A 25,147-nucleotide genomic window follows, 5' to 3' on the forward strand; every position below is an offset into this window, starting at 1 on the left:
GACTGGTTTCATTAGGGGTGGGGGCGAGGGATGTTCATGAAACAGAAACCACCACTACTCCATTTATGGCACAGTACATCTTAAGTAACACTAGAGCAACTTCAGACATTACATGAGACCAGTGGTGCAATCATGGCAGAACTTGGGGGCACAAGTCCAGGGCTGCACTAGAGGGAATAAGCTGGAGGTCCCCAAATACAGAAGTGGAATCTGGCTTACCCCATTTTGGAGTAAGACTCATTCACCTTTAAAATAGGGAGACCCTTAAGACCGTTCCAAGCCTAAAATTGCCTAACTGCTTGATACATGGGAACATAATATGCAAGGAACCCACTCTTCCTATTGCTGTGTGACGACTTACCACCAGAAACACAGCCTTTGCATCCTGCCAACTTGGGAGACGTTCAAGCTGGACAGGAAGTGCAGGGAATCTGCTTATCCGCTTCCTCAATGCCGAGCTTACATTCTAAGCCACCGTAATAAAATTTCACGCTGATGTGCTTATGTCAAAGTAGCACTGGTTGAGTGGTGGCCATTGGGGCTGGCAGGGCAGAAGACAGGGAGCCCAACAGTAGGTGGAGCCAGAGCCAAGGACAGGCAGAGCCAACTAATTCTAGTTTTCTCCCCATCCTCTTCCCTGCTGAGTGCTACAAGGGCAATGTTGAAGCTAAGGAGGAAGCTGACAGCTGGCACCACCCTGGACAGATGGTAGGTAAAAAGGCAGGCTGGTGGGAGCTGGCTGAAGGCAGGTGGTGGTGAGTGGACTAGCCCCCGCTGCAGAGTAGTTGCTACAGCTCTACCACACATTAATGAGTAATATCCAAATAAATAGGATCCCAGGGCCTACTCAGCCCATAGAGGAAACTAAGCTTGTACTCTGCCTTTGAGAGAAAACTGCTGCCCACAGTTTTGGAGAAAATGCACAGAAGCATTTTAGAAGCTCATGGAGAGAAATGGGATTCCTTACATTCCAGGGGAGAACCTTTTGATGTCTACCAGCTGCTCAGGACACACACCAATATATATATATTGTGGAAGAAGAAGGGGAAGGAAAGATGTGGCAGACATAAAAAAATGAAAGTAATATTACAGTCTTAATAATTCAATATGCTATTACTATGCTGTTTGGTATACAATAAAGCACAGCATTGTGGAGATAGGCTGTAAATTTTAAATTTGGCAGCAGAAAACAAACTTGAACTAGTCCTGGGCAGAAAAATACAATGAACTCAAGCAAAAGTAAAGCTGATATGATGTCTATGCCTGGGGTTTCCAGCATAGTGCAAATGGGTGCAATCGTGCCCGCAATGACTTACTTGGTAACTGCAAAGTGCCTGACCGCCACTCCTGCCCCCTGCTCCCTTCTTGACTTCATCATGAAAATTGCATAGAACTGAAGGAGGGATTTTGAACACTGCCAAACATGGGTGTAGCCAAGGGGGGCAGGGAGGGGCAACTGCCCCCCAGTCAATAAAAACACACAGCAAAGTGAGATTCTGCCTCATCACCAATGAAAGGTCTGTCTCCCCCAGCAAAAATCCTGGCTACACCCATCCTGCCAAGTGCAAGTTCCATTCAAACAAGTAACCAAGAGCACATACTTAGCTATGCACTCACCATTGTTCCTTTGCAGCAGGGCTTGGATATGGTGCTGTTGAAATTTGGCTTTCAGCAGGGATCAGCTCAACTCAGGAGAACCCAAGTGGAGCTGATTCCAGTGAGGCTTGGATTTAAATTCAGCGCCAAATGCATTTGACAGAGATGGGCTCTACTCAGGAGTTCCTGTGAACTCCCAAGTGGAACCAGTCCCAACAGAGCTTGTATTGGGTGCCAAATTTAAAAGGTGCCAAATGCATAGTGCAAATAGGTGCAATTGTGCTTGCAGGGACTTGCTTGGTATCTGCTGGTTGAAAAGGGACAATCAGGAATGCACTCGAGTCCCAAATTGCTCCTTTGCAGCTGCAGATTTACCTCTTACACCATATGACATCAGGTGTGGGACAGGTGGGCACGGCTAGGAAAGATGGTCTCATGAGCCATTTGAGGAATTCTGGTGGTTTGGCTCATGGATTGGGGGTTCCTCATGTCCTGCCTTTTGGCTCCACCCCAAGAAGACAACATCCCTGCTTTCTGCCAGACATGAAAGGTGCCTCTGTATGTACAGCTGTATGCATATAGAGCTTCCATATGTCTAGTAACCCTGTGTGATGTAGAGGCATCACCAGCATGCCATTCCTTAGCTGGTGTATGCTGGGAATATTGCCCTGTGGATGCTGGAGAGTGGCTGTCAGAATTGTTACATTCTCTGTAGTTAGTAGTGCTGTCATTTTACACTCAGCTTTTCTGCTGGGGGTACATAGTCTGCTGACATTATGCTTAGTTGGACCATTGGACTGATTGGCTATCAGGTTACTTAGAAACCTGCCAGGTTTGATAGATGGAAAGGGGACTATTTTGCGCTAAGGGCTCATGTGGCAGCGTAGTTACCTAGGTTCCTTCAAAGGAAATGAAAATGATACGATGGGGAGAATTTATCGATCTCACTCAGGGTTATAAAACATTCTGGTTGAAAAGGCAAGTGCTGAGCTTTTAGGTACAGCCTACCAAATTTTTGCTCCTTCAGTCTGTTACTGCAAATTCCTGCTCTTTCAGTGTCTACTTATGGACTGTACTAAGCCCCATAGGACTTCTACATAAGTGCAACCTGGGGCAAGTTGTCCCTAATTGTCCTCAACACTTTCTGGGTAGATCTACTACTTGTTGGACTGTGTTGGCACAATGTGATCAAGTCCCAATGTGATCAAGGGGATTTATTTCTTAGTGCATAGGATTAGAAAAATAAACAAAACCTTGGTTTTTTTTAAAAAAAATTGCATATCAGGCTGCTGCTAAAATCATAGGAACAGAGCCAGTAAAAAGAAAGCTGGCAATTATGCTGCTGTCATGAAGTCTAGAAAGGTGCCTTAGGTTGTACATTTGCTGGGACAATAAGGTAAATGAGCATAAGCCAGGTCCTACCTTCAGCTTGGGAAAACTGGAACTCCTAGTGCTGATTTTAATTGGATGTACTTTCTCCTTCCTACCTCCTAAAAAGCCAAATCTCAAACTGTTCCAAACAAGTTCATCGAAAATGCCATATGTTTTTCTTTCCCCCTCCTAAAACAACCCTGTGATTTAGGTTAGACTGAGAGATAGCAGTTTGAGAAGGTCACCAGTGAGCTTCATGGCTGTAGAAACTGGAACATGAGTCCTTGGAGTCCTGATTCAGAAAAGGAACAGGAACCTGTGGTCCTCCATATGTTATCGGACTACAACTCCCATAATTCCTGACCACTGGCCATGCTGTCTGGAGAGCCGCAGGTTCCCCATTCCTGAAGTCTTAGGACACGTCCTTTTCTTTCAGCATTTTCCACCATCACGTTTTTGAACATATCTCTGCAAATGTGACAACTACAAACTTTCTCTTTATTTTGAATAGAATATGAGGTTTTCTAATAAGCTAGAACAATAGTGGTTATACATGACCCACACATTACTCTTTAATGTTTTACATGGGCAATGTACAGGACAAGTTAAACTGATCGCTTCCAGCATACAAATTGACCATTCTAGACCAAAGGAAAGTCTTTATAGCGGGATGCCTGCCTGGCCCGGACCACTTTCATTCATAACCACATATCTGAGAGGGAGACTTTGAAATGCTCTAGAGAAGGATGCCCAGCCACGAAGCCCTAGTAACACGGAACAATTCGTTCCAAGTTTTCCTTCTAAGATATACTTTCTCCCGAACTTCTTCGACGTCCTCCTGTGGGGGCAGTTATTTATCCCCCCCCCCCGCGATCATCCCGCACTACTTCCATCTTGTACGTATTTACATCTGGGCACGATGATGGCTATTCATCTTGGCCACTAATGGAGCCTTCGAGACTCATCCTCTCATCCCGTTGACAGGCACGTTAATTGTCTGCCGCGAGCCGGAGACATTGATTTAGCATGCGAGCTAATTCTGCGGGACGAGACATGCTTCTGGCTTGCGTGGCTCGGCTGCCTCGCGCTTAGGACTTCTTCTTCTTCTTCTTCGGAAAGTCTAACCTGAATATTTGACAGGTGCAGCAGAGGGGGGCCGGCCGAGTTGCACCCAGAAATAAAAGACGGCCACGTTTGGAGCTCTCCCTTTATTGTCGCAGAAACAAGGCCTCTCTTCCCTCGCCTTCTCCCTTCCCAGGAGGCTTTGTGGTTTCGGAGGAGAAGCCTGGATCTTTCCCGCGCTGCTGCTGCTGCGGGAGCGAAGAGCACGTCTCTTTCTTTCTCGCGCGCCTGGAAGGGGGCTCCACTTTCGCGGTGGATCTGAATGCGGAGAGGGGGAGGCGGCGGCAGGAGGAGGAGGAGGAGGGCGCAGAGAGGAAGGGAGCGCGAGGGACTGGCTGCTGCCGCTTCTCCTCCTCCTCCTCGCCTACCGCGCACAGAGCCGGGCAGACAAAGGGGGGCGCGAGAGGGAGAGCGAGGGAGCTCCGCAGCCTCAAGGTCACTCGCTCCCCTCCCTGGCACAGCAGAGGGAAAAGAGGCGCGCGCGGGAACGAAGCTGCCCTCCTCCTACGCCGCCGCCGAGCCCCCCATTCCCAGTGCTGCCCTCTCCTCCTCCCCGCGCCCCTCGCATTGCCAGCCTTCTCGGCTTCCCGCCCCTTTCCCCACCCTGCCCGTTCCCGCTCGCTGCGTGCGCGCCCGGCGGGCTGCGTGAGGTTTGCCCGGAGCCCTTCAGGCGCGAAGCCACCACCAGCTCCTCAGCCCGCCGTCGCCGGCACTTGGGCGGCAGCGGCAGCCCGCCGTGGAGGGTCCCCTCGCGGCGCTGCTCGGCTCTTTCCTCGCCCGCCAACCCCCTTTCCTCAGCCGGGGTGCTCCGGGCTTTTGGGGGACACCATGCCGGGGGCGCCGACGGCTCCCGGTTCCCCACCGCCGCCCGGCCACCGCCAGCCCCGGCGCGACCGCGCGGGGGGCGCTCGTCGGCTCTCGGTGGCGGGATAATGTGCCGTCTTCGCCGCCGCGCCTGCTGGTCGCCCACCCGAGAGGCCCCGAGTCGCCGCCATGTCCCCCCCAGCCTCGGCGGCCGCGGCCAGCAGCAGCGAGAGAGGCAGCAGCGCCTCGGTGCCTCCGGAGGAGGCGGAGGGGGCCCGAGAGGAGGTGAGGACAGCCGAGCTACCTGCCCTCGCCGGGCGGCCCTTTGCAAAACACATTGTAACCGTCTGCATGTGACCGGCTTTGCATGGCACGCTCATTGCATCGCGATGAGGCTCCCTCCGCTCCAGCACGGGGCTTGGCTTGCACCCCGGCTCTAAGCGGGCCAGGGCGCTTTGCATACACAGGTACGCAATCTTTCGCTCGCACCGTCGCCTTCCCTGTCCGACGCCGCGCTCGGGGGTCCCTGGGAGCAGAGCAGGATGGCCCCCGTCGCCTTCCTTGCAAAACCCTAACGCCTGGGAGCGGGTGGGGTGGGGGGGATGTGGGGCGGGCTGGTGTCTGGGTCGTTCTTTTCGGCTTGGCTCATTTGACTGTTTAGGATGAACTCATTTGGAACACTGTGCCCTTTCGGTCCTGCGCTGCCAGTTGCTAACAGTTCAGAATATACACTTTGTATGTTCCCCAACCTTTAGGAATCTCTGGGCGCAGATTTATATATTGCCTCTTGACACACTTTAGCCGCTGAAAGGGTGCATTTGTGCCACCTTTTCATGCCAGTGAGGGATTTGGGGGTTTTCATCCCCTAGCTGAGTCTTGAACCAATCAGAGGATGGTAACTGATGGTCTAGATACCGTTAAATTAACCTGGGACGATTTGTGTGTGAGTCTGCAAACGGCGAATTTATCTGCAAAAGGATAGCTGAAGTGTGTGAAGAAGGGACTAAACCTATCTGGAGTAGGCAACTCTTACTCGCTGTGAGGTGGTGATTGTGCTTCTTCTTGGTGAGACTTGCAGGACTGAGTTATCTAGGACTCTGGCTGCAAAGGGGTATAGAAGGAGGCATGGTTGCTCAGAGTGTGGGATGTTGCATGTGCTATTTGGTCACTTCCTTGCACTGTTCATGTAGAAATGTTAGTGATCTCCCACCCCCAATGAATGCCTATTGCAGTGATCCAATCCTCACATATCTGTAAGCATGCTGGTGTTCTTTTAATATATGTATATAAATATGCAACAGGTTAATGGAAATGCATAACAGAAACTGGGAACAGAGCCAGTTCAGGTGAAGCCAAGCGGATGCTGTAGAAATGGAGAGCTAGGAAGTAAGGGGTGTGGCTTTCCACATAAGTGTTTCAGGCAAATATTACACTGACTTTGTCATCACATCATCTGTTACTGGATCTTTTTTTTTTTTTAATTGGAGATGGCAGGGATTGGACCTGGGACATTCTGCATACAAGGCATTGGTTCTACCACTGAACAGACGTTTCTCTCCCTAACTGTTCCTATGAACTTCGTGTTAAGCTAGGTAGCAGGTACACCACAGTGTCAGAGGCAGTGGGTGTTTTCTATCATCCCTTGTACTATGGAGTCTATGCGTGGGAACAGCTGTCAATGGTGTATCTTGTCAGCATTCCTGCTTTCACTGGAACGAGAAGGAAAACCACACGTCTCCTTTGACCTTCTTTTCTTACATCTTTGCATGCATCACAGATAGTTGGCGGCAGCGCTTGTATGTGTAGATGTAGCTAATTAGTGCTATGGTTTCTATCCCCACATTTTATGTATCTTTGGTGGAGGGGGAGAGAAAAAAACTCAAGTATCAACAGCTCACCGAAGTTCAGGATTTCTGAATCATTCGCATTATCACTTAGCAGTCTTAGTTATGATGCTCTAATTGCTTTGCCCTTCAAGATAGTTAAATGGATTCTTTCCTCCAGTTTTTTAAAATAGGAAAGGTATCTTTACTGAGGGATGGTAGTTCTCATCTGCTTTAAGGATCATTGGAACACCCCAGGGTGATTAATCTATAATAATGATGATGATGATGAAAAGGTTTGTATTGATCAGGTGGTGTTGGACTTCACACAAGCAGTTCTCTTTCAGTGCACACATAAACCTGTTTGCTATTTCATGCCTAGCACTGCCAGCCCCCTTCTCATCTAGCTCTGCCATTTGGATCCAGAATTGACCAGCATCTTCCCTCCAGTGCTGTTCCACTAGAGATTTTCTAGTAAGGCTTTCGACACATCTCCCAATTCTGACCAGGGTCAGTGGTGATGGGAGTCCCAACAACATCTGGAAGGCCAAATCCCCCCCCCCAACTCTGGCATAGCAAGACATATGGGAGAGTTGGCGGTTTGTTAAAGAGAGCAGGAGACTTTTGCAAAGCCAACTGTGGTAGAATTGGAGCAGTGAAGGTGACTGGCAAAGATGTAATGTCAGATAAGGGCAGAAAGATCAGGTGGGACAGAGTCATTGTGAGCTTTCTATGTAAGGCAAGGCAAATGTGCTGGATGCCCAAGGGGGCAGGAAACAGAGTAAGGATTAGAACATGGGCAGGCAAACTAAGGCCTGGGGGCCGGATCTGGCTCAATCGCCTTCTAAATCTGGCCCGCGGACGGTCCAGGAATCAGCATGTTTTTACATGAGTAGAATGTGTCCTTTTATTTAAAATGCATCTGGGTTATTTGTGGGGCATAGGAATTCGTTCTTTTCTTTTTTCTTTTTCAAAATATAGTCTCAGACAAGGTCTGAGGGACAGTGGACTGCCCCCCCCTGCTGAAAAAGTTTGCTGACCCCTGAATTAGAAGGAATGTCACACAGATTGAACAGTGGAAAAGATGAATGGTTTTGTCATTTTGGACAAAGATAAGAGGACGCAAGGTTTGAGTAGTGTATAATTAGAGGAGTGAAGGTGGCTGGTAAAAATATAATGGAAAATGAGGGTGGTTAAGGTCAGAGATGATCACTTGATAGTTAAACACTACTACTCAGCCTTGAGCCGTTCTACTCTTAACAGTGTGGTCAGAGTTAGGCATTCCTTAGCCCATTGAAATCTATTTTGTTTTGCCTAGTTTGAGTTGTAAGTCTTTCGCCTCTCCTGAAAAGGAACTGCTTTCCCCCCAGCTAAATTATGACATCATTTTGTAATGTAGGCTAATGCTTACTCTGGGACTGAGGCAAGAACTTGACCTCCTTTGACCTGAGCAGTATATGACACTGTAGGTCTGCAAAAGACAAAGTCACTCAGTATGACTGCCTTAGGAGAAAGAAAGGAAAAAAGATTTCTGGCTGAATTGTATTTACTATTCAGTTTTCTATTTTCAGATAAATGCAGTGGCTGGTGAAAAGGCTTTGGATTGAAAGCCAGCCTGTGGTTACTGAATAGGGACATGGTGCGCCAACTTTGCAGTTCTCTGTTAATGTGTTTTACAGTGCAGTCACACACATGACTACTCGGAAGTAAGTCCCACTGAGTTCAGTGAGACTTATTCCCAGGTATGTTTAATAGGATTGCAGTCTTTGATGGATTTTCTCAACATAGTCCAGCATTTTATTTTATTTTGCTGTGCTGGGATGGAGTTGAATTCAGGTCATGCAAAGGAGAGAGAGGAGGGCTTCTCAAAGGCATCACTGTCAGTTTTCTTAAGAAAAAAGGAAAGAGCATGAACCTGCTCAAATGTAACACAAAACAAGGAAAGATGGCTTAGGTGCTGGCTGGAGTTCCATGGTCCTTGAGACGTGAACTTGAGGAAGTTGCTTAAAATACTGGCCTGGAGTGGTTAGGAGGAGATTGGGGCTTTACTACTGAATACTGTTCGGGAGTTCTGCCATTCCATTTGAGAAACATGGAGGTACAGAACAGTCCTTTGCTGGCATTAAATAAGCATGCAGTTATTCAAATCTGCTTTGCAGGGCATAAATCCCATTAACTTCAACACAAGATGCATGAGCAACTGGGCGCAGTATTGCTAGCTAAATGTTATGAATAGCGAAGAGAACTCCCCCAAGTTGAGAAGTCCTTCCAGTGTTGCCTCTGTACAAGACAGTTCTGAGATCGAATGTTCCTCAGCACTCTCATTTCCTTTGGGCTTTGCAGGGAAAGCTGCTTGACTCGGTGCTTTAGTAACTAGGGCTGGAGTCCCTCATGGTCAAAGCCTACAGGGAGGCACTGAAAAATAACATTAGGAAGTTGGAAAATAGGAAAATGAAGCCGAGAGGGAGCTGCTGTGATGTCCTAGGAGGCACCTTGCATTTTCAACATCACCTAGCAAGACACTGGTTTTCATGAACTTTTTGAACAGTCCTCAGTGAGATTAATAGGATGTCTAAGCCATTGCATTGCCAGGCAAGATGTGATTCCAATGCATAGTTCACTTTTCCTTTTTACTGGCTAACAATGTGACACAGATACATAAGTGCTGATTCTGCACCTCAGTGCTCCTTTACTTAGGCTATTGAGGAGAAGCTTAGATTACTTCTCTCCCCCACACCCCGAAACACATTCTGCTGTTCCTGATAACAACCAGGACCAGATACCTGGAATGAGCTGTGGGTTTTCAAAACAGAAACATAGGAACTTTCTTTTACAGAGTTAGACCATTGTTCCATCTATCCCTGTACAGTGGTACCTCGGGTTACATATGCTTCAGGTTACATACGCTTCAGGTTACACACTCTGCTAACCCAGAAATACTGCTTCAGGTTAAGAACTTTGCTTCAGGATAAGAACAGAAATCGGGCTCTGGCAGCAGCAGGAGGCCCTATTAGCTAAAGTGGTGCTTCAGGTTAAGAACAGTTTCAGGTTAAGAACGGACCTCCGGAACGAATTAAGTACTTAACCCGAGGTACCACTGTATTGTCTAATCAATTGGTAGCAACTCTCTGTAGTCTCAGACAGGAGCCTTCCCCAGCCTTATGTGTGGACAGAACCTGGAGCTTTTTGCCTGCAAAGTTCATGCTCTGAGCAACAGCCTTTCCCTTAAAAATCACATTAACATAAAATCCTTTTTGCACTGTTAATGCAAAAAGTGCTTTGCTTGTCCTAACAATAACCATGTGAAGTAGACCACCATTATTCCCATTTTACAGATGGGGAACTGAGGTCAATGCCAAAGGCCACAAGGAAATTTACGTCTAATTTAAATCCAGTTCCAATTGCTACGTCCAACACAACAGTCAATGAACCCCCTGCTTTGCATGCTGCCCCTTGGTTGTGCTTTTATTTTCTTCTGTGCAAGGTGGGCCATGGATGGAACAAACAGTATCTGAATTAGAGACATACCTCATCCCCAGCAGAAGCACAGCAGGTCATGCTTTATTTTCCTCCTGCACTTAGAAGCACCACTTTGCAATGAAGTAGGCGTTACCTTTGGGGACCATTGATGTAATGCGATTTTCTTAGACAGAGCCCAGCTCTCACAACAGTTCCAGTGTTTACAAGCCTGCTGAAAGTGCAGAAATTTTCTAGAGGTGATTTAAGGAAAAGGTGAAGCTGTTGTGTGCCTAGTCTGACATTTCATTACTGAAGGGGAAGAACATGTCTTCCCCTTCACCAAATGAATTTGAAAGTAGAAGGACTAGTTTAGTGGAAGGTCCCAAGGTTCAATTCCTAACAACTCCGGGCTCAGAAAGATTCTTGGCTAAAACCAATTAGTGTGAACCAGTGCTTCCCAACTGGTGGTCTGTGGACCCCAGGGGATCCATGACTTGGCTCTTGAAAAACAGGGGGTCTGCTAATTGGGAACCACTGGTGTAGACAGTTCTCATCTCAGAGGGACCAGTGATCTGACTTGGTATAAGGCAGCCCTCTGTGTAAATCAGAACCCTAGAAAGCACCAGTTGGTGCCTCTGAATCCAGTGCTTTGCTGGGAAGGACAAGCCCCTCTTAAGATGTGAATGCTCTGCAATGCCTCCATCTAGGTGCAGGTTGTATATATATGTAAATAAGGCATATATCAGGGACGCGGGTGGCGCTGTGGGTTAAACCACAGAGCCTAGGACTTGCCAATCAGAAGGTTGGCGGTTCAAATCCCCGCTACGGGGTGAGCTCCCGTTGCTCGGTCCCTGCTCCTGCCAACCTAGCAGTTCGAAAGCACGTCAAAGTGGAAGTAGATAAATAGGTACTGCTCCGGCGCGAAGGTAAACGGCGTTTCTGTGCACTGCTCTGGTTCGCCAGAAGCGGCTTAGTCATGCTGGCCACATGACCCAGAAGCTGTACGCCGGCTCCCTCGGCCAATAAAGCGAGATGAGCGCCGCAGCCCCAGAGTCGGCCACGACTGGACCTAATGGTCAGGAGTCCCTTTATCTTTACCTTTTAAGGCATATATTATAAAGACATCATAGTCACTGATGTACCTCAAAAGCGAACACAGACCCTGCTAAGCACTCCTGATACCCCAGGAATCTTGCACTGCTCATGCAGATTGAGGTGGCGTGTAGCAATACTATACTAACTACCCACAGCTCTCCAGTGTTTAAGAGTCTTTCCCAGCCCTGCTTAGCGATACTAGGGATTGAAACTGGGGTCTTCTGCATGCAGATATATGCTGTACCACTGAGCTATGGTCCCTCCTACTTACCTACTTCATGATTTGTTAACCTCTCTGCTGGAGGTTTTAACTTTACCAAGCCTGTGCTTATTATGTCAGGGGTGGGTTGGTGCATTGATCTGCTTCTGTGCTAAGAATTCGGGTGCAATTCTGAGCCAGGCAGACAAGGGTATCAGGGAATTTTTATTGTGGATCAGACCATTCTTTTTGTTATTATTATTACTTATTTATTTATATATATACCACCTTTATCTTCCAAGGATCTCAAGGTGGGGGGGTATATGGTTCTCCTTCCCAGTTTATCGTTACAACAACCCTGTGAGGCAGGTTTAGCTAAGAGATGGTGACTGGCCCAAGGTCACCCAGTGGCTAAGTGGGGATTCAAACCCTGCTCTCTCTCAGGTTCTAGTCCAACATTCTAACCACTACGCCACACTGACTCTTGCAACAACAACTTGCAACAAGGGTCTGAAAAAATGTGAATCTTCCAGTGAGAATGTACCTGCAGCTGTACTCTCCCAGTTGTGCTTCTCTTGGAATACATATGGGAAACCCCAAACTGGGGACCGGTCGCTACCCTCAGAAACACAGGAGCAGAAACATAGAATCAGGAAAGCCCAAGGAAGACAGTAGCAGTTTTGCTTGGCATCCAGTTGTGATTGAGAGGAGTAGCCAGACCTAGCTGTGTTTACTGTTCTAAATCGGTCAGCTAGATTTGGTACTGTAGGTGGACTGAGCCAGCCAGGAATGCTCAGCACAGATCTGCTCAGCCACTCGAACGAAGTGCTCTTTCGCCTTTTCCATCTGCTTCGTTCTCTCGGTGCTCTTTCTGGTGTGAAGAAAGTCCCCATCTGACACAGAGCCAACCACTTGCTTTCTGGGAGCAGGGTGTTGCCTGGAGACATAATTAACTCAACCCAAGAGGCCGATCTTATTTTGTGTTGATATGGAGGGTTAATGATGGTCTCAACACCTGGCAATCCGGCTTGCTAAGAAGCACTAGATACTTTCCATTCTTAACAAACAAAAAATAAAAAACACAACTGAACAAAACTAGAAATTTGGAGACCCAGGGAAACAGTGTTTGTGTTGTTGTTGTTGTTGTTATTATTATTATTATTATTATTATTATTATTATTATTAGGTCTACTATCTTTCTGTTGGATAGAAGCATCACTTAAAATAATATTCCCAACAGATAGCCAAACATCAGAACTCTAGAGAGAGGCTCTTTCCTTGAACTTGCAGAGCATGGAAACTCATTTCTCTGTGTCTCACTTGAAAGCTGTTATGTGTCCTTCCATTGTTATCTAGATTACATCACTCTAAGGTACTGGGGAAGAAGACCTGCTTTTGCTCCATTCAAAAAGACTTAAAGAAAGTCCAGCTGTCAAGAGCAAACTGCCTAATAAAAGGAACTAATATGAAACATTTATACTCAAATCTTGCCCCACTAACCCTCTCAGGTCTAACCCCCAGCCTTACAACAGTAGAACAGATGTTCTCAACATTCCTCCAGCCACCTTACAGAGGCCCTTCTTGCTTAAAAAAAATTATATAACCAAAGTACAAAATACATTGCAGTAAAAGAGATACATCCCCGCCCTTTGGTTTCACAATCATTTTTGGATTCACAGTACATATGGAAAAATTAAAAGAAAATGCTAGGCATTTCTGAGTCCAAGAGATGAAACGTACCATCATGTTGTGTGTTGTGATGTTCTCGGGTTTTTGTTATACTTCTGGGCAGATTTATAGTGCTTCAGGGAGGTCCAGCAGCTGTAGTTTCTCATAAGATGTCCCCATCCTTCAATCTCACCTATCAGACTTCCCACACTTTTCTCTGTGGTGAAGCCCCACCTCTTGGACTTTCACTCTTTAGAGGTACAGTTGATGCCAACACTCCATTTCAGTGCCAGCTTAAAACTCATTTATTTATTTGCTGTGGCTTTTGTTGGTTTCTGTTTAGGTAACTCTAGCCAGCCCTGTGCATTAATTTCCCGACCTCGTTCTGTGCATGTAGAAATTGGTGTCTTAACTATTTTATTGGGATTGTTTGTGTATTTTCATGACATTATGCTTTTAGGGACGTACTCTGCCCTGAGACCATTAGATGAAGGTCAGTCTAAAAAGGCTTTAAATGAACAAAAATGTCAAATACCATGGTGTGGACCTAATTTCAAAAGCTCCTTACAAGCAAGCCGTCCAGACCTCTGAGAAGAGCTATTTGTCCCTTTCTCAGCAGCCAGCTAGGTGGGGAGGAAGAGATGGCCTGTGAGAAAGTGTATGAGAGAAACAGGGAGGTTCCACCCACTTCTGTGCCACTTACCTGCTGCCCCTTCCACATAGATTAGCCCCAGAGGAATGCAGACGTCCGCAGAAAAAAGGGTGGTCAGAGTCAGGGGTTACAGTGAAAAATATATGGAGACATGCTTTTTGATGTCTGTCTCTCCCCTCCCACAGGAAATCAAGGGTATAAAAGCAGATTTATATTTTGTGTTTTGGAATGTTTCATCCTTTAATATAAATACGAACAGCTCCTTCTAGAGAAATCTAGCCAATAACCCTGAAGATGACAACCATGCCAATGAGAAGGCTGCTTCTTGCATCCTGTTAACATGGAAGATTTATACATCAGGGCTGGCTAGTCTAGAGTCACTCTCAGAAAATGTGAGATATACAAAAATAGAACAAGCAGCTTTGAAGCAGGAGAGAAACTGCGGTTTGTAAATGCATTTCCATTTCAGTCACCTGCAATTCTATAAGCAGCGCATGGATGGTGCTGAAAACAAATCAGTCTTATTTTATTTGTAACCACATCTTTACTGTTTCACCCATCCAGGATTGAAGATGTGGTAGAAATGCAAGTGCAGGAATTTGACCTGTAGCATCAGGAATTATTTATACCACTGGAACATTGTGAGTTTAAAGGGCATGATTTGCGCCCATCTAAGGTACAAAGGTTGGGAGCTCTTTTGAGGGAACAGTACTCACCAGTATAAAGTACCATCACCTCTTTTTGATGCCCATGGTGGCCATTTTGTGCTGTTGCCAAAGCACTTTTATCAAGATAGGAGTACCAGCATCTCATTTTTCTTCGAAAAAAAGTACTGGAGATATAATCCAAATGTTTTGGATTGCAACTCCCATCTTCCCTGACCATTGGCCATGCTGGCTGGGGCTCATGGGAAGTATAGTCCAAATTTTCTAGAGGGTAGCGCATTAGCTGTCTCTGGAGAGAGTCTTCAGTTCATCTCTTCAGATATCCCCAGTACTAGAAAATAACATGGGGTTGTACTGGGCAGAAAAAAGGGCATGGATATAAACATTCTCAGCCTTCTTTCGCTTTCCAGCAACAGTGTAAAGAGAGTTCCTGAAGCATTTGATTACAGGTCTCTCATCTCCTAGTGCACAGGCCATGCACCTCCTGCATTTGTGCATACAGAACATCCCTCTGTACTTAGCAGGGGTTCCCAGTACCCTGAGTAGGGCAAAGGGGAGCTTCCCTTCCTGTCTCTGTACAGGAACATCAGGCACTGGAGAATGGTGGAACATTGCAAGCTATTATCTTCTCTTTAGTGTGAGATTCCAGTCCCTTTATTGTGTGCATGATCAAATGGATGAATGCATAAAGAAATGCTTTCAAAATGAATCCTAGACTGGAGGTATGTGTGAGTCCAAAAAGCTTGGTTATTTCCAGGTTGGCTATGTTGATGTTCCTTCTGTTGTAGGTGATACAAAAATACGTGTGCTTAATACTCACCTGACTGCCTTCCTCTCATAGAAGGGCAAGGAGCCATAACTAGGTCTGTCAGGTGAACATGATGGATCCCATCACCATTAATTTTTGTTACTGACTCTTGAGTAGATTTCACTGGACAAGGAGGTAGCTGGCTGGCCTGCACTTGCAGCAAGGAGTGGCAATGGATTGCAAGCAGCATTCCCATACAGTGGTGCCCCGCAAGACGAATGCCTCGCAAGACGGAAAACTCGCTAGACGAAAGAGTTTTCCGTTTTGGAGGTGCTTTGCAAAACGAATTTCCTATGGGCTTGCTTCGCAAGACGACAATGTCTTGCGAGCTCCTGCTGGTTTTTTCCCCTCCCCCCTTTTTCTAAGCCGCTAAGCCGCTTATCAGCTGATCCGATCAGCAGATAAGCCGCTAAAAGCTGCTAAAAGCCGCTAATAGCGCTAATCCGCTAATCCTTCAATGGGCTTGCTTCGCAAGACGAAAAAACCGCTAGATGAAGAGAATCACAGAACGGATTCTTTTCGTCTTGCGAGGCACCACTGTATTTTAAGAAAGACTTCAAATGATGGAAAATGTCTGAAGGGAGAGGGGGAGAAGAATGGGGCAATCTTTCCCATCCTGTGTTGTAGTATGAGTTAAATAATGGAACAGTCATCCAGCTGCTCCTTTCAGATTCGAAGAGAATCGTAGCTTCCAGACCAGGTCGACATGCCCCAAGGCCACATTTCGTGAGCACTTTTGAGGGGAATGTGCAGTGGCAGCCCAAGGATGGCAAGAAGTGGGTACAGGTTTCTTATTACAACAACTGGAGGACATACTATATGGATCCTAGGAAAGGATGACACATGAGGCAGGCCTCCTTCTCTCGCCTGCCAAATGAGAGGCGTTTATCCTGAGTAGCCTTTAAGTGAGATTTCATGCCTCTGGGGATGCCCATCTGTGACTTCTTCTCTAGCTGGTTAGTTGCCAATGATAATCAAGGCGCCGGTGCAGCTCTGTGGCAATTCTTCTTTCCCTTCACTGTATAGTAATTTCTCTTTCTGTTCTCTCTTTTCCCCGCCCTGGAGAAGCAACGGCCTGTGAAGCAGTCGCTCAGCAAGTCGCTCTGTAGGGAGTCACACTGGAAGTGCCTGGTGCTCTCCCTCCTCATGTACGGCTGCATGGGAGCCATGACCTGGTGCCATGTGACGAAGGTGACCCGGCTGACCTTTGACAGCGCCTACAAGGGAAAGTCCATGATGTACCATGACAGCCCCTGCTCCAATGGCTACATCTACATCCCCTTGGCCTTCCTGGTGATGCTCTACGTTGTCTACCTGGTGGAATGCTGGCACTGCTACACCCGCAATGAGCTCCAGTACAAGGTGGATGTGGAGAGCGTTCACGAGCGCGTCCAGAGGATGCAGCAAGCCACCCCCTGCATCTGGTGGAAAGCCATCAGCTACCACTACGTTAGGAGGACTCGCCAAGTCACCCGCTACCGCAACGGGGACGCGTATACCACCACCCAAGTGTACCACGAAAGGGTCAACACCCACGTGGCAGAAGCAGAGTTTGACTACTCCAATTGCGGGGTGAAGGACATCTCGAAGGACCTGATTGATCTGGAGAACTTCCCGGCCACCCGGCTCCGCTTCACCAAGTGCTTCAGCTTTGCCAACGTGGAATCTGAGAACTCCTATCTGACCCAGAGGGCCCGCTTCTTCACAGAGAACGAGGGACTGGATGACTATATGGAGGCAAGGGAAGGCATGCATCTTAAGAATGTGGACTTCAAAGAGTACATGGTGGCCTTCTCAGACCCAGACAACCTACCTTGGTACGTCTCCCACTATGTCTTCTGGGTTGCTGCTCTCTTGACTTTGTCTTGGCCCTTGCGGGTCTTGAATGAGTTCCGCACTTCCTACGTCCACTACCATGTAGAGAAACTCTTTGGGTTTGATTATGTGGCAGTAACACCGGCTGAAGAGCGCCCTTTCTGCCGGAGGATGCCCCGGGTCAACACAGTGGACAGCACTGAGTTGGAGTGGCATATCCGGTCCAACCAGCAGCTGGTGCCCAGCTACTCTGAGGCTGTCCTCATGGACTTGGTGGGACTGTCTAGCTGCACTACCTACTCCTCCTGCCGCTATGGGAGCTACAGACAGAACTGTGAGCAGTGCCACAGGACTATAAGCAGTTCTTCCATCTTCTCCCGCAGCGCCCTCAGCATCTGCAACGGCAGCCCCAGAATCCCCTTCAGCAGCAGCCGCTTCTCACTGAGCCGTCTCTATGGCTCACGGCGCAGCTGCCTTTGGCAGAGCCGGAGTGGGAGCCTGAACGAGCAGAGCTGCCCAACTGAACAGACCCGCCTGTCCAGCCAAGTCACTGTGGAGGAGGAAGACCCTCCTCCTTACCAGGACGCCCTCTACTTCCCCATCCTCATCGTGCACCGAAACGAGGGCTGCCTCAACCATGACCACCGCCATCTCCATCGGAATGGGTCCTGCGTGGAGACCTCGCTGTGAGGGCATGAAAAGTACCTACAGGAGAAGTGCCATGTGCAAAGATGTGGGGAGGTGGTTTTTTTTGGGGGGGAAGCAGATAAAAAGAGAGGTCCTAACACATCCCATGTGAATCAGAGAGAATGGCTCCCTCTTATCATCCCACAAAGGACTCAACAGCTCCTGAGCTCCATTCTGGCTCTGTAATGGCTTTGATGTGAGGTGGGCAGCTAACACCACCATCAAAACTACTGCACAGAACTAAACGCTGACAGCCACATGCAAAAAACAAAAAAATCTGAAGGGAAGGGCAGTAACAGCCCAAGTATTGGGTGTGTGTGTCTTTCTTCCTAGCCTCTAGCTAACCAGGCCACCTTGACAATATCTGTCTAGCAAGAGCAGTCCCTGCCCCATAATTATGATTATTATTGTGGGGAGGGGACGTCATCCAATCTTTGTAGAGTCACACACTTTGGCAGTTGAATTCATGGCAGTGTAGCATGTTTCCTTGAGAAGCAAGGCAATTAACTGCACTGGTTTCCCAGGCAAAAGGAGCTGAGAAATAACTGAGAAGCAACTACTAGCCAGGCCGCCTTCCTTTTTCTAAACCATGCTCCGACTGTTACGCTGTTCTCAGCTGCTGGGGACGCGAGATCTTAGGATGTCTCCTTGGAAAGCCTTGATGCTTCACGTCTGAGAATCAGCATCCCATAGGTAAAGCTCAAAGCATTCAAAGTACTTACTTCATTGTGGTAGCAGAAAGCAGAAACGAACAGGGAATTTGCAAAGGAAACCCCACGCTTTTAATAGAATGCAGTCTTCTTTCCGAACACAGAAGAAGGGCCAGTACACAAAGGAAAGCAGTTGAATTTGCTAGGCATCTGCTGGTGTTGGGAGAGATGTCATGGGGAGGTGAGGATGCACTGGGAAGCTGGGAGCTCTGAAGTGAATGAAAATGTGTTGTAATGAACGCAGGCAGGGAGGAAGTCTGGTATCAAGGGAGGTTCTGATAGGTTCAGCTGCAGTTTATCTATTCATACAGGAGAAGGTTGGTGTGTAAGGCAAAGGGGTAGTGTGCTTGTGCAAGGCTGAATTTTACTTAAAGTCAAGCTTGTCTGCTTGATGGTGTTCTCTGGAATGTGAAGGGAGGCAGTTATACAGAGCATAAAAGAGAAATTGTGTTTGAGAAAGCATGTGTATGTGAGAGTGAGAGAGATTCTTGAAACCTGCTTTCTTTCTGGTGGAAGAATGAGGCAATAGCAAGAGAAGTAACTTGTTATAATTCATATCCCTTAAGACAGGTGGCTCCAAGGCGTTTTGAGCCCCTTTGTAATGGGAAGACACTTTTGTTACTGAGTGTCCCACCCTCCTAAATTAATGGACAGTATAAGGAACCACTAAATAGTTTTCTGAAGTTCCTGGAACCATCCAAACCCTTGACAATACAAACAACACAATCCTATGCACAGTACCTGGGACTAAGCCTCATTACATTCAATGGGACTTCCTTCTGGGTAGACACATACAGGATTGCAGTGTTAGTCAAAGAACAGAAACATGCAAATGGATCCTTTTGCATTCCAGTGAGATTAAGTCCTGTCTATTAGCAGGCAGATCAATTCCTTCTTCACTAGAGGAGAACAACTGTTCCTTTCATTTTCTACTCTGACATTATTTAGCATAAGAAGGATAGGCACTGATCTCAGAACTCTATCATGCTGAACTTGCTTTTAAAAATAGAGTTTTGCTCACATTCTGGCTTATTTGCATTTTGTGTTACATTACTTCATCTAGCAAATAAGGCCTCTGCACTTTTGAGTAATTTTGGTACAATATTGAAACACGTCACCCCAATTTCCACAAGCGGTGCAAGATTCCAGGGGTGCCAGATATACTTACCAGGGTCTGTGTTTCCTTTTGGACAAGGAGGCGCAGCGGAGACTGTAGTGCCCTTATAATATAGGATTAATTTGCACAAAACTTGAGTTTTCCGGAACTGTTATTCGAGCTGGATATTCTGTAAAATAGGAAAGGGGAAGTGTGAGAGAAAACTGGCTGTTTTGAACACAGTTGCTTGCAGGGAAATCAAGGCTGGCGTCAGATGCAGGTCAGCACGAAGAAGCAGAGTCAGTTGTCAGTGAAGTTAACTCTTTATTCAAGGAAATGGCATACAATTCAGCAACACTTCCCTGTAGGTCTTGGCCCCATAGAGCAGATGCCAGGACTGAAGGTCCCTGCATTCTACCCTTTCTAAGACTCCTCCTCTCCCGTATGTTTCCCAAGCAGTCTCAAACTGTGCCTGCCTACCTACCTCTGGCCTCTGTTCTTGGAGACCAGCAGGGAGGGGAGCTTGTCACAGCAGGAGAGGGAGATTCCTAGGATTCTTCAGCAGCCTCTTGCCCCCTCTCCTCTGCTTCAGCCTCGGAGTCTGAACTGCTCTGTCACTGGCTCTTCCTGCTCACTAAACCCTGTTGCCCCTTCGGCATCCAGCCCCTCCTTCCAATCGTCTCCCTCTGACCTCTCCACCACCAATCCCCAGGCTCTGAGCCATCCTCCTCTGGAACTTCCCTTGGGGGTTCCTTGGCGGGTGCCTCCCACTACGCCTCATTGTCCAGCCAGTCCTTGACACTGTGATGTCGTATAGGATCAGAATGCTAAAATACATGAATGTGGGATTTGAGGCTGAGCATGAAGATAACCTGTATCAAAGTCTACTGTTTGCATAAAGCAGCAGTTGTTATGTCTCTTGTGTGACCGTAAACATTATTTTTTGAAGAGTGTAGCATCTGGAATTGCCGGCCTCACATTCATTCCACTTTAGAGTAATGTCTGATCTCCAGGTTATTTACGCCTGAGATGACAATTTATTTGGCAACAGGTTTGATGGCCTGATCTGCTCTTATAGTGACAGCCTGTTCCCTCATATGTAACCTGAGTTCTCTCAGCTGCGTCTTAATCTCATTATTTCTCATTCATTGACCAAATAGCACAACTGACCCTGCTCCTCTGTTCAGCTTCTGGGTCTGGCAGTGCACAACTTTTCCTTGTCTTTCCAGACTCCCCCCCCCCATACTGTGTTGGACCATCCTGAGCTAGAGGGTTACCAGCATTGGGAAGCTATTTAGGGGTCAGCAAACTTTTTCAGCAGGAGCCCGGTCCACTGTCCCTCAGACCTTTTGCTGGGCCGGACTATATTTTGGAAAAAAAACACGAACGAATTCCTATGCCCCACAAATAACCCAGAGGTGCGTTTTAAATAAAAGCACACATTCTACTCATGTAAAAACAGACTGATTCGCGGACCATCCGTGGGCTGGATTTAGAAGACGATTGGGTTGGATCCGGCCCCTGGGCCTTAGTTTGCCTACCCATGAGTTACAGGCTCAGAGTTGTGAGGATTGGCCTGAGGGATGTCTCTTTTTTTGGAACTCTGGTGCACCACTTCAGTGCTTGTTAAGCCATATGGTACCCATACCCAGCTTATGTTCGCCTAATAGCCCATACAGAGGAATCCTGAAGTAATCTGCCCCAGGAAAGGATGCATAAGATCTTGCTTAACATTATACAGGCATTACTTCCTGTTACTTATTTATTTATTTGGGACTTCAATGCCAGACCAGGAGCACAGGATGATCTGCTGCGAGCGGCTTTTCTTGCATACAGTTGCAACATGGCTCAAAGTAACCCATGGTGCAACTAGAGAATAAAGTACTGGGAGAACTCGTCATACAGATCTCCCCTTACTGTCGGGTAGCCGATGTCGTGCTCTCCAGATGTGGTTGGACTACAACTCCCATCAGCCCAATTCCGCATGACCAGCGGTGAGGGATGATGGAAGTTGTAGTCCAGCAACATCTAGTGGACATTTTACTGACTGCCCCTCAGTGTAGTTGTCATGAGCATCACCCATCAATCTGGAAAAAAATGGACATCCAGAAGTTTGAATGTAGTCTTAGTTTTGTTGTTTAAAGAGGTGTGTGTGCATGCACGTGTAAGAGAGAAGTATATTCTTTTAATTTTTTGTTTTTCCTGTGCTGATTGCCTTGAATAATTTGATGTTAGGGCACTGAATTATCTATTGAAATTGTACAAGTTGTGAGATAATAACCTCCACTATTACCACAAAAATGTGGCTTTTTCACAATGATGCAACTTTTTCAGTGTTCTTCACCTGATATCTTCGCAGCACCTGCTACTGCGTTGCTTCATGTTGTAGATCTATGAAAAGCTTGCAAGACTGTCCTGAATTCATGTTACCATGCCTAGTTCTAAATGCTGATGCAGAATGCATATTTGCTCATTTTTCACATGTGTTGAAAGTGATCTTTCATTGCAAGAAAGAAATGTGCTGCTAGCATGGTTTTGTGACACAAAGAAGAACCCCTGTGAAACCAGGCCAGTTTTGTAATAATTTATTACAAAGGCACATACTATAGTATAAAAAGTGCAAAATAGTCTCTCCTTGCAATTAGAAGTGCCATGCAGCAAGCTTTTAATTGGTTACCATGTGTTTCCTGATGGTCTGTATCCTCTCCTGTAGCCTGATCCTATGTATGCTTACTCAGAAGTAAGTACCACTGTGTTCAGTGGTGCCTACTCACAAGTAAGTGGACTTAGGGTTGCACCATTATTTATTTGTTTATTTCATAAAATTTATATACTGCTTGATTGTAGGGGGGAGGACTTCCCAAGTGGTTTACAGAAAAGAATAGTTGCAAAAAGCAATAATATACGTTGGAGATGCAATAATCTAATTCATCCTTCTGTTCTGTTTTTCCTTCTCCCACAATGGAGTCTGTGACCACACTATATGAAGAAAGGAGGTGTGCTGTGCCCATGAATTTAATCTTCCCAGTGCCATCAGAAAGAATACAGTTCTGAAGGTTTGAGGCATCTCTGAAAGATAGGTCTTCCTAGCCAAGATGTGGCTTTGCCACAATCCAAGATTTGAAACAAGTCACTGTTTCTCATAGCTTTCTCTTCTCTTCTTCTGCTCACATTGCCTGTGGAGTTGCATCATTAAGGAGTCCCACGGGGGTTGGGGGGTGGGATCTGCAATCAGTAACAGTTTCTTCTGACTAAATAACATTTAGCCACCTATACAACACTTCCAGGAACTGCTGAGGATCTGTGATCCCATGTTGCTTTCCGGTGGGTGCCACTTTTATCAAGCACATTTCTGTTGTAAGCACAACTTTCACATTTTTGCTTTGCCTGAAAAAGTTTGTTTTTTTTAATGTCCACCCTAAGCATACGAGTAGAAATGCTCTTTCTGAATCAAATCACACATTCTTGGGACTCTGGTAATTTTGTGGATCACCCACTGTGATTTTATTTTTGTATACTGGTTTGTAAAATGAAGGGGAGGGGGAGGGAACCTACACGTACACTTGGAAAGTCATTTTTCATCAGTGCAAGATGTTTCTACCACAGTCATAGCTGCTCACTTAAGGGGGGGGTGGAGAATATAGGTAGAATGTGTCCAGATGATTTAGTATCCATATCACTTACACGATGCAAATAATCCCTAGCGGCCCTGTCAGCTGATGGCTAATGAGGCCTGATGTTGGACGGCATCCCATTAATCAATCAAGGTAAAAAATGCTTATTTATTTATTTATTTTTAAAAGCTGGCCTAGACGCACAAATGAGTCTCCGGAGGCAAGAGAAGCATATTCATAGGACCAGGTGATAAAAGGTGCATTCTGTCCCCTTTCAAAATAATACGAGATGATTTAGTGTTTTGCTTTTCTCTCTTGCTAAGCAACAATATTTCCCTGGTGCTGTGGGGGGAAATGCACAATGAGGTGCATGTGAATTATATAAAAGCTTTTCCACATCAGCCTTTCATGGTTCCACAACCAAAAGAATTATGCAGATTGAAAAAGCTGCAACAAAACCCTCATAAAATATTTTAAGTTTAATGGAAAACGGCATTTGGAATGTTTTGTCCAGCTCCACTGAATTTGCAAGGTGTCAAAAAAGCATAGCAATTTAAATTTGTTGTCTTGGAGGCATTTCATATGGATGTTGCAATGCAAAGTAGACATGCATGGCTGACATTTATTTTAGGAATTTGCAGAGGATAAAATGTCCTCAGACACACTGGATTAAAAAAACAACAAAACATCTTCTGCCTTGGTGCGAGTTCTGAGCCACCTATTTCTTTTACTGCATCTATTTGTTCCTGTGAACGGAAATGCTTCCTGTTGTTTTTGCTAAAGGTGCTGTGAGATCATTACGGTTTGCACAAACAGAGGACGTTCTGCTGTTTTACATTCACCACAAACTGGGACAGCGCCATAACCATGAAGATAAAATATGTTTTATTCGTTAGAGATCTGTAATGCTCTGGAGTCTAAAATGGTAGAATAGTGTTTAACCTTCGCCAGAATCCAATACCAAAGCTTCCTTGCCGGATAAAATAATGTGCTCACTTATAGAAATTCAGTTTCTGGGTCATAATTCTAGAACAGCAACACAAATCATCAACCTGGTAGTAGAGGTCCAAACTAAAGAACTAGCTGCTAATCTGGTTTATTTGTTCTGATAACAGAACTTGGGTTTGTTTGTAGATTTGATGCAGGCTGTGCACAGTTCTGATCATAACTACTCTTTCTGATTTAAATTGTCATCTCTATTGATTTCGTGTTTAACATCTCCATTAATTGTGTGTGTGTGTGTGTGTGTGTGTGTGTGTGTGTGTGTGTGTGTGTGTAACACATTTATATCCTGGTCTTTCTTCAAAGAGCCCAAGGTAGCAAAAATCAGCATACCCAATTTTGTCCTCACAACAACCCTGTTGTCCCACAGCCAAATGCAAAAATCTTTCTCTCTCAAAGAAATAACTCCTTTTCTTCCACTTCACCTTAATAACATTTCATTCATTTTCTAATTCATTTAAATGCCGAAGCAGCTTCTCCTCACTTAAACTTGTTGCCATGGAAATGACTGGCAGGTCTTTGCTGTCTGTAGGTGAACAGGCAAACATAACAGGACACTTGTCTTCCTCGCCTCCCTATGACTGCTATCCTGTGTTACCTCCCTCCCTAGCAGGCAAGGCGTACAGAAAGGTGGGTCAATGCACACATATTTCAGCAGCAAAAATGTGTCACACACAAGCACACACACACACAGAGAGAGAGAGAGAGAGAGAGAGAGGTTGCAAGAAGCACCAGGACAGAATTGGAGGCCTCCCTTTATAATAAACAGGGTAGAGCAGCTGAGAGGAATAATAATTATGTGCAGAGCTTCTTAATGAAACCTCTCAGGCGAACTAACAGGTAGGATTGGATTAAAGTTGCTTAATGCGCCTGGACTGGTGCTCATACAATATTTTATCCCTTGGTCACTGTATCTTAAACTACCTGTTGTTACTTGGAATATACCAGCTGTTAAATAATA

At 46.2% G+C, this 25,147-nt stretch overlaps 1 protein-coding gene across 4 annotated transcripts; it reads left to right on the forward strand.

The window, feature by feature from the left end:
- Window positions 1–549: 549 nt before the first annotated feature.
- On the forward strand, window positions 550–24,577 carry TMEM151B (transmembrane protein 151B). Of its 4 annotated transcripts, XR_014006137.1 has the most exons (3): window positions 5,077–5,178; window positions 16,331–18,457; window positions 22,538–24,577. XR_014006137.1 is itself a non-coding variant. In XM_081187005.1 (2 exons), the coding sequence occupies exons 1-2, from the start codon at window positions 706–708 to the stop codon at window positions 17,765–17,767; spliced, it is 1,440 nt and encodes a 479-aa protein (XP_081043131.1). In that variant the 5' UTR covers window positions 550–705; the 3' UTR covers window positions 17,768–24,577. The 4 variants fall into 4 exon arrangements, 3 of the variants coding, with proteins under 3 accessions (XP_081043131.1, XP_081043129.1, XP_081043130.1); XM_081187005.1 differs by lacking the exon at window positions 5,077–5,178 and adding an exon at window positions 550–708 and having other exon boundaries at window positions 16,331–24,577; XM_081187003.1 differs by having other exon boundaries at window positions 16,331–24,577.
- The last annotated feature ends 570 nt before the right edge of the window (window positions 24,578–25,147 follow it).

The sequence above is a fragment of the Podarcis bocagei genome (assembly GCF_964188305.1).
Source record: "Podarcis bocagei genome assembly, chromosome: 3".
Classification (NCBI taxonomy): Eukaryota; Metazoa; Chordata; class Lepidosauria; order Squamata; family Lacertidae; genus Podarcis; species Podarcis bocagei.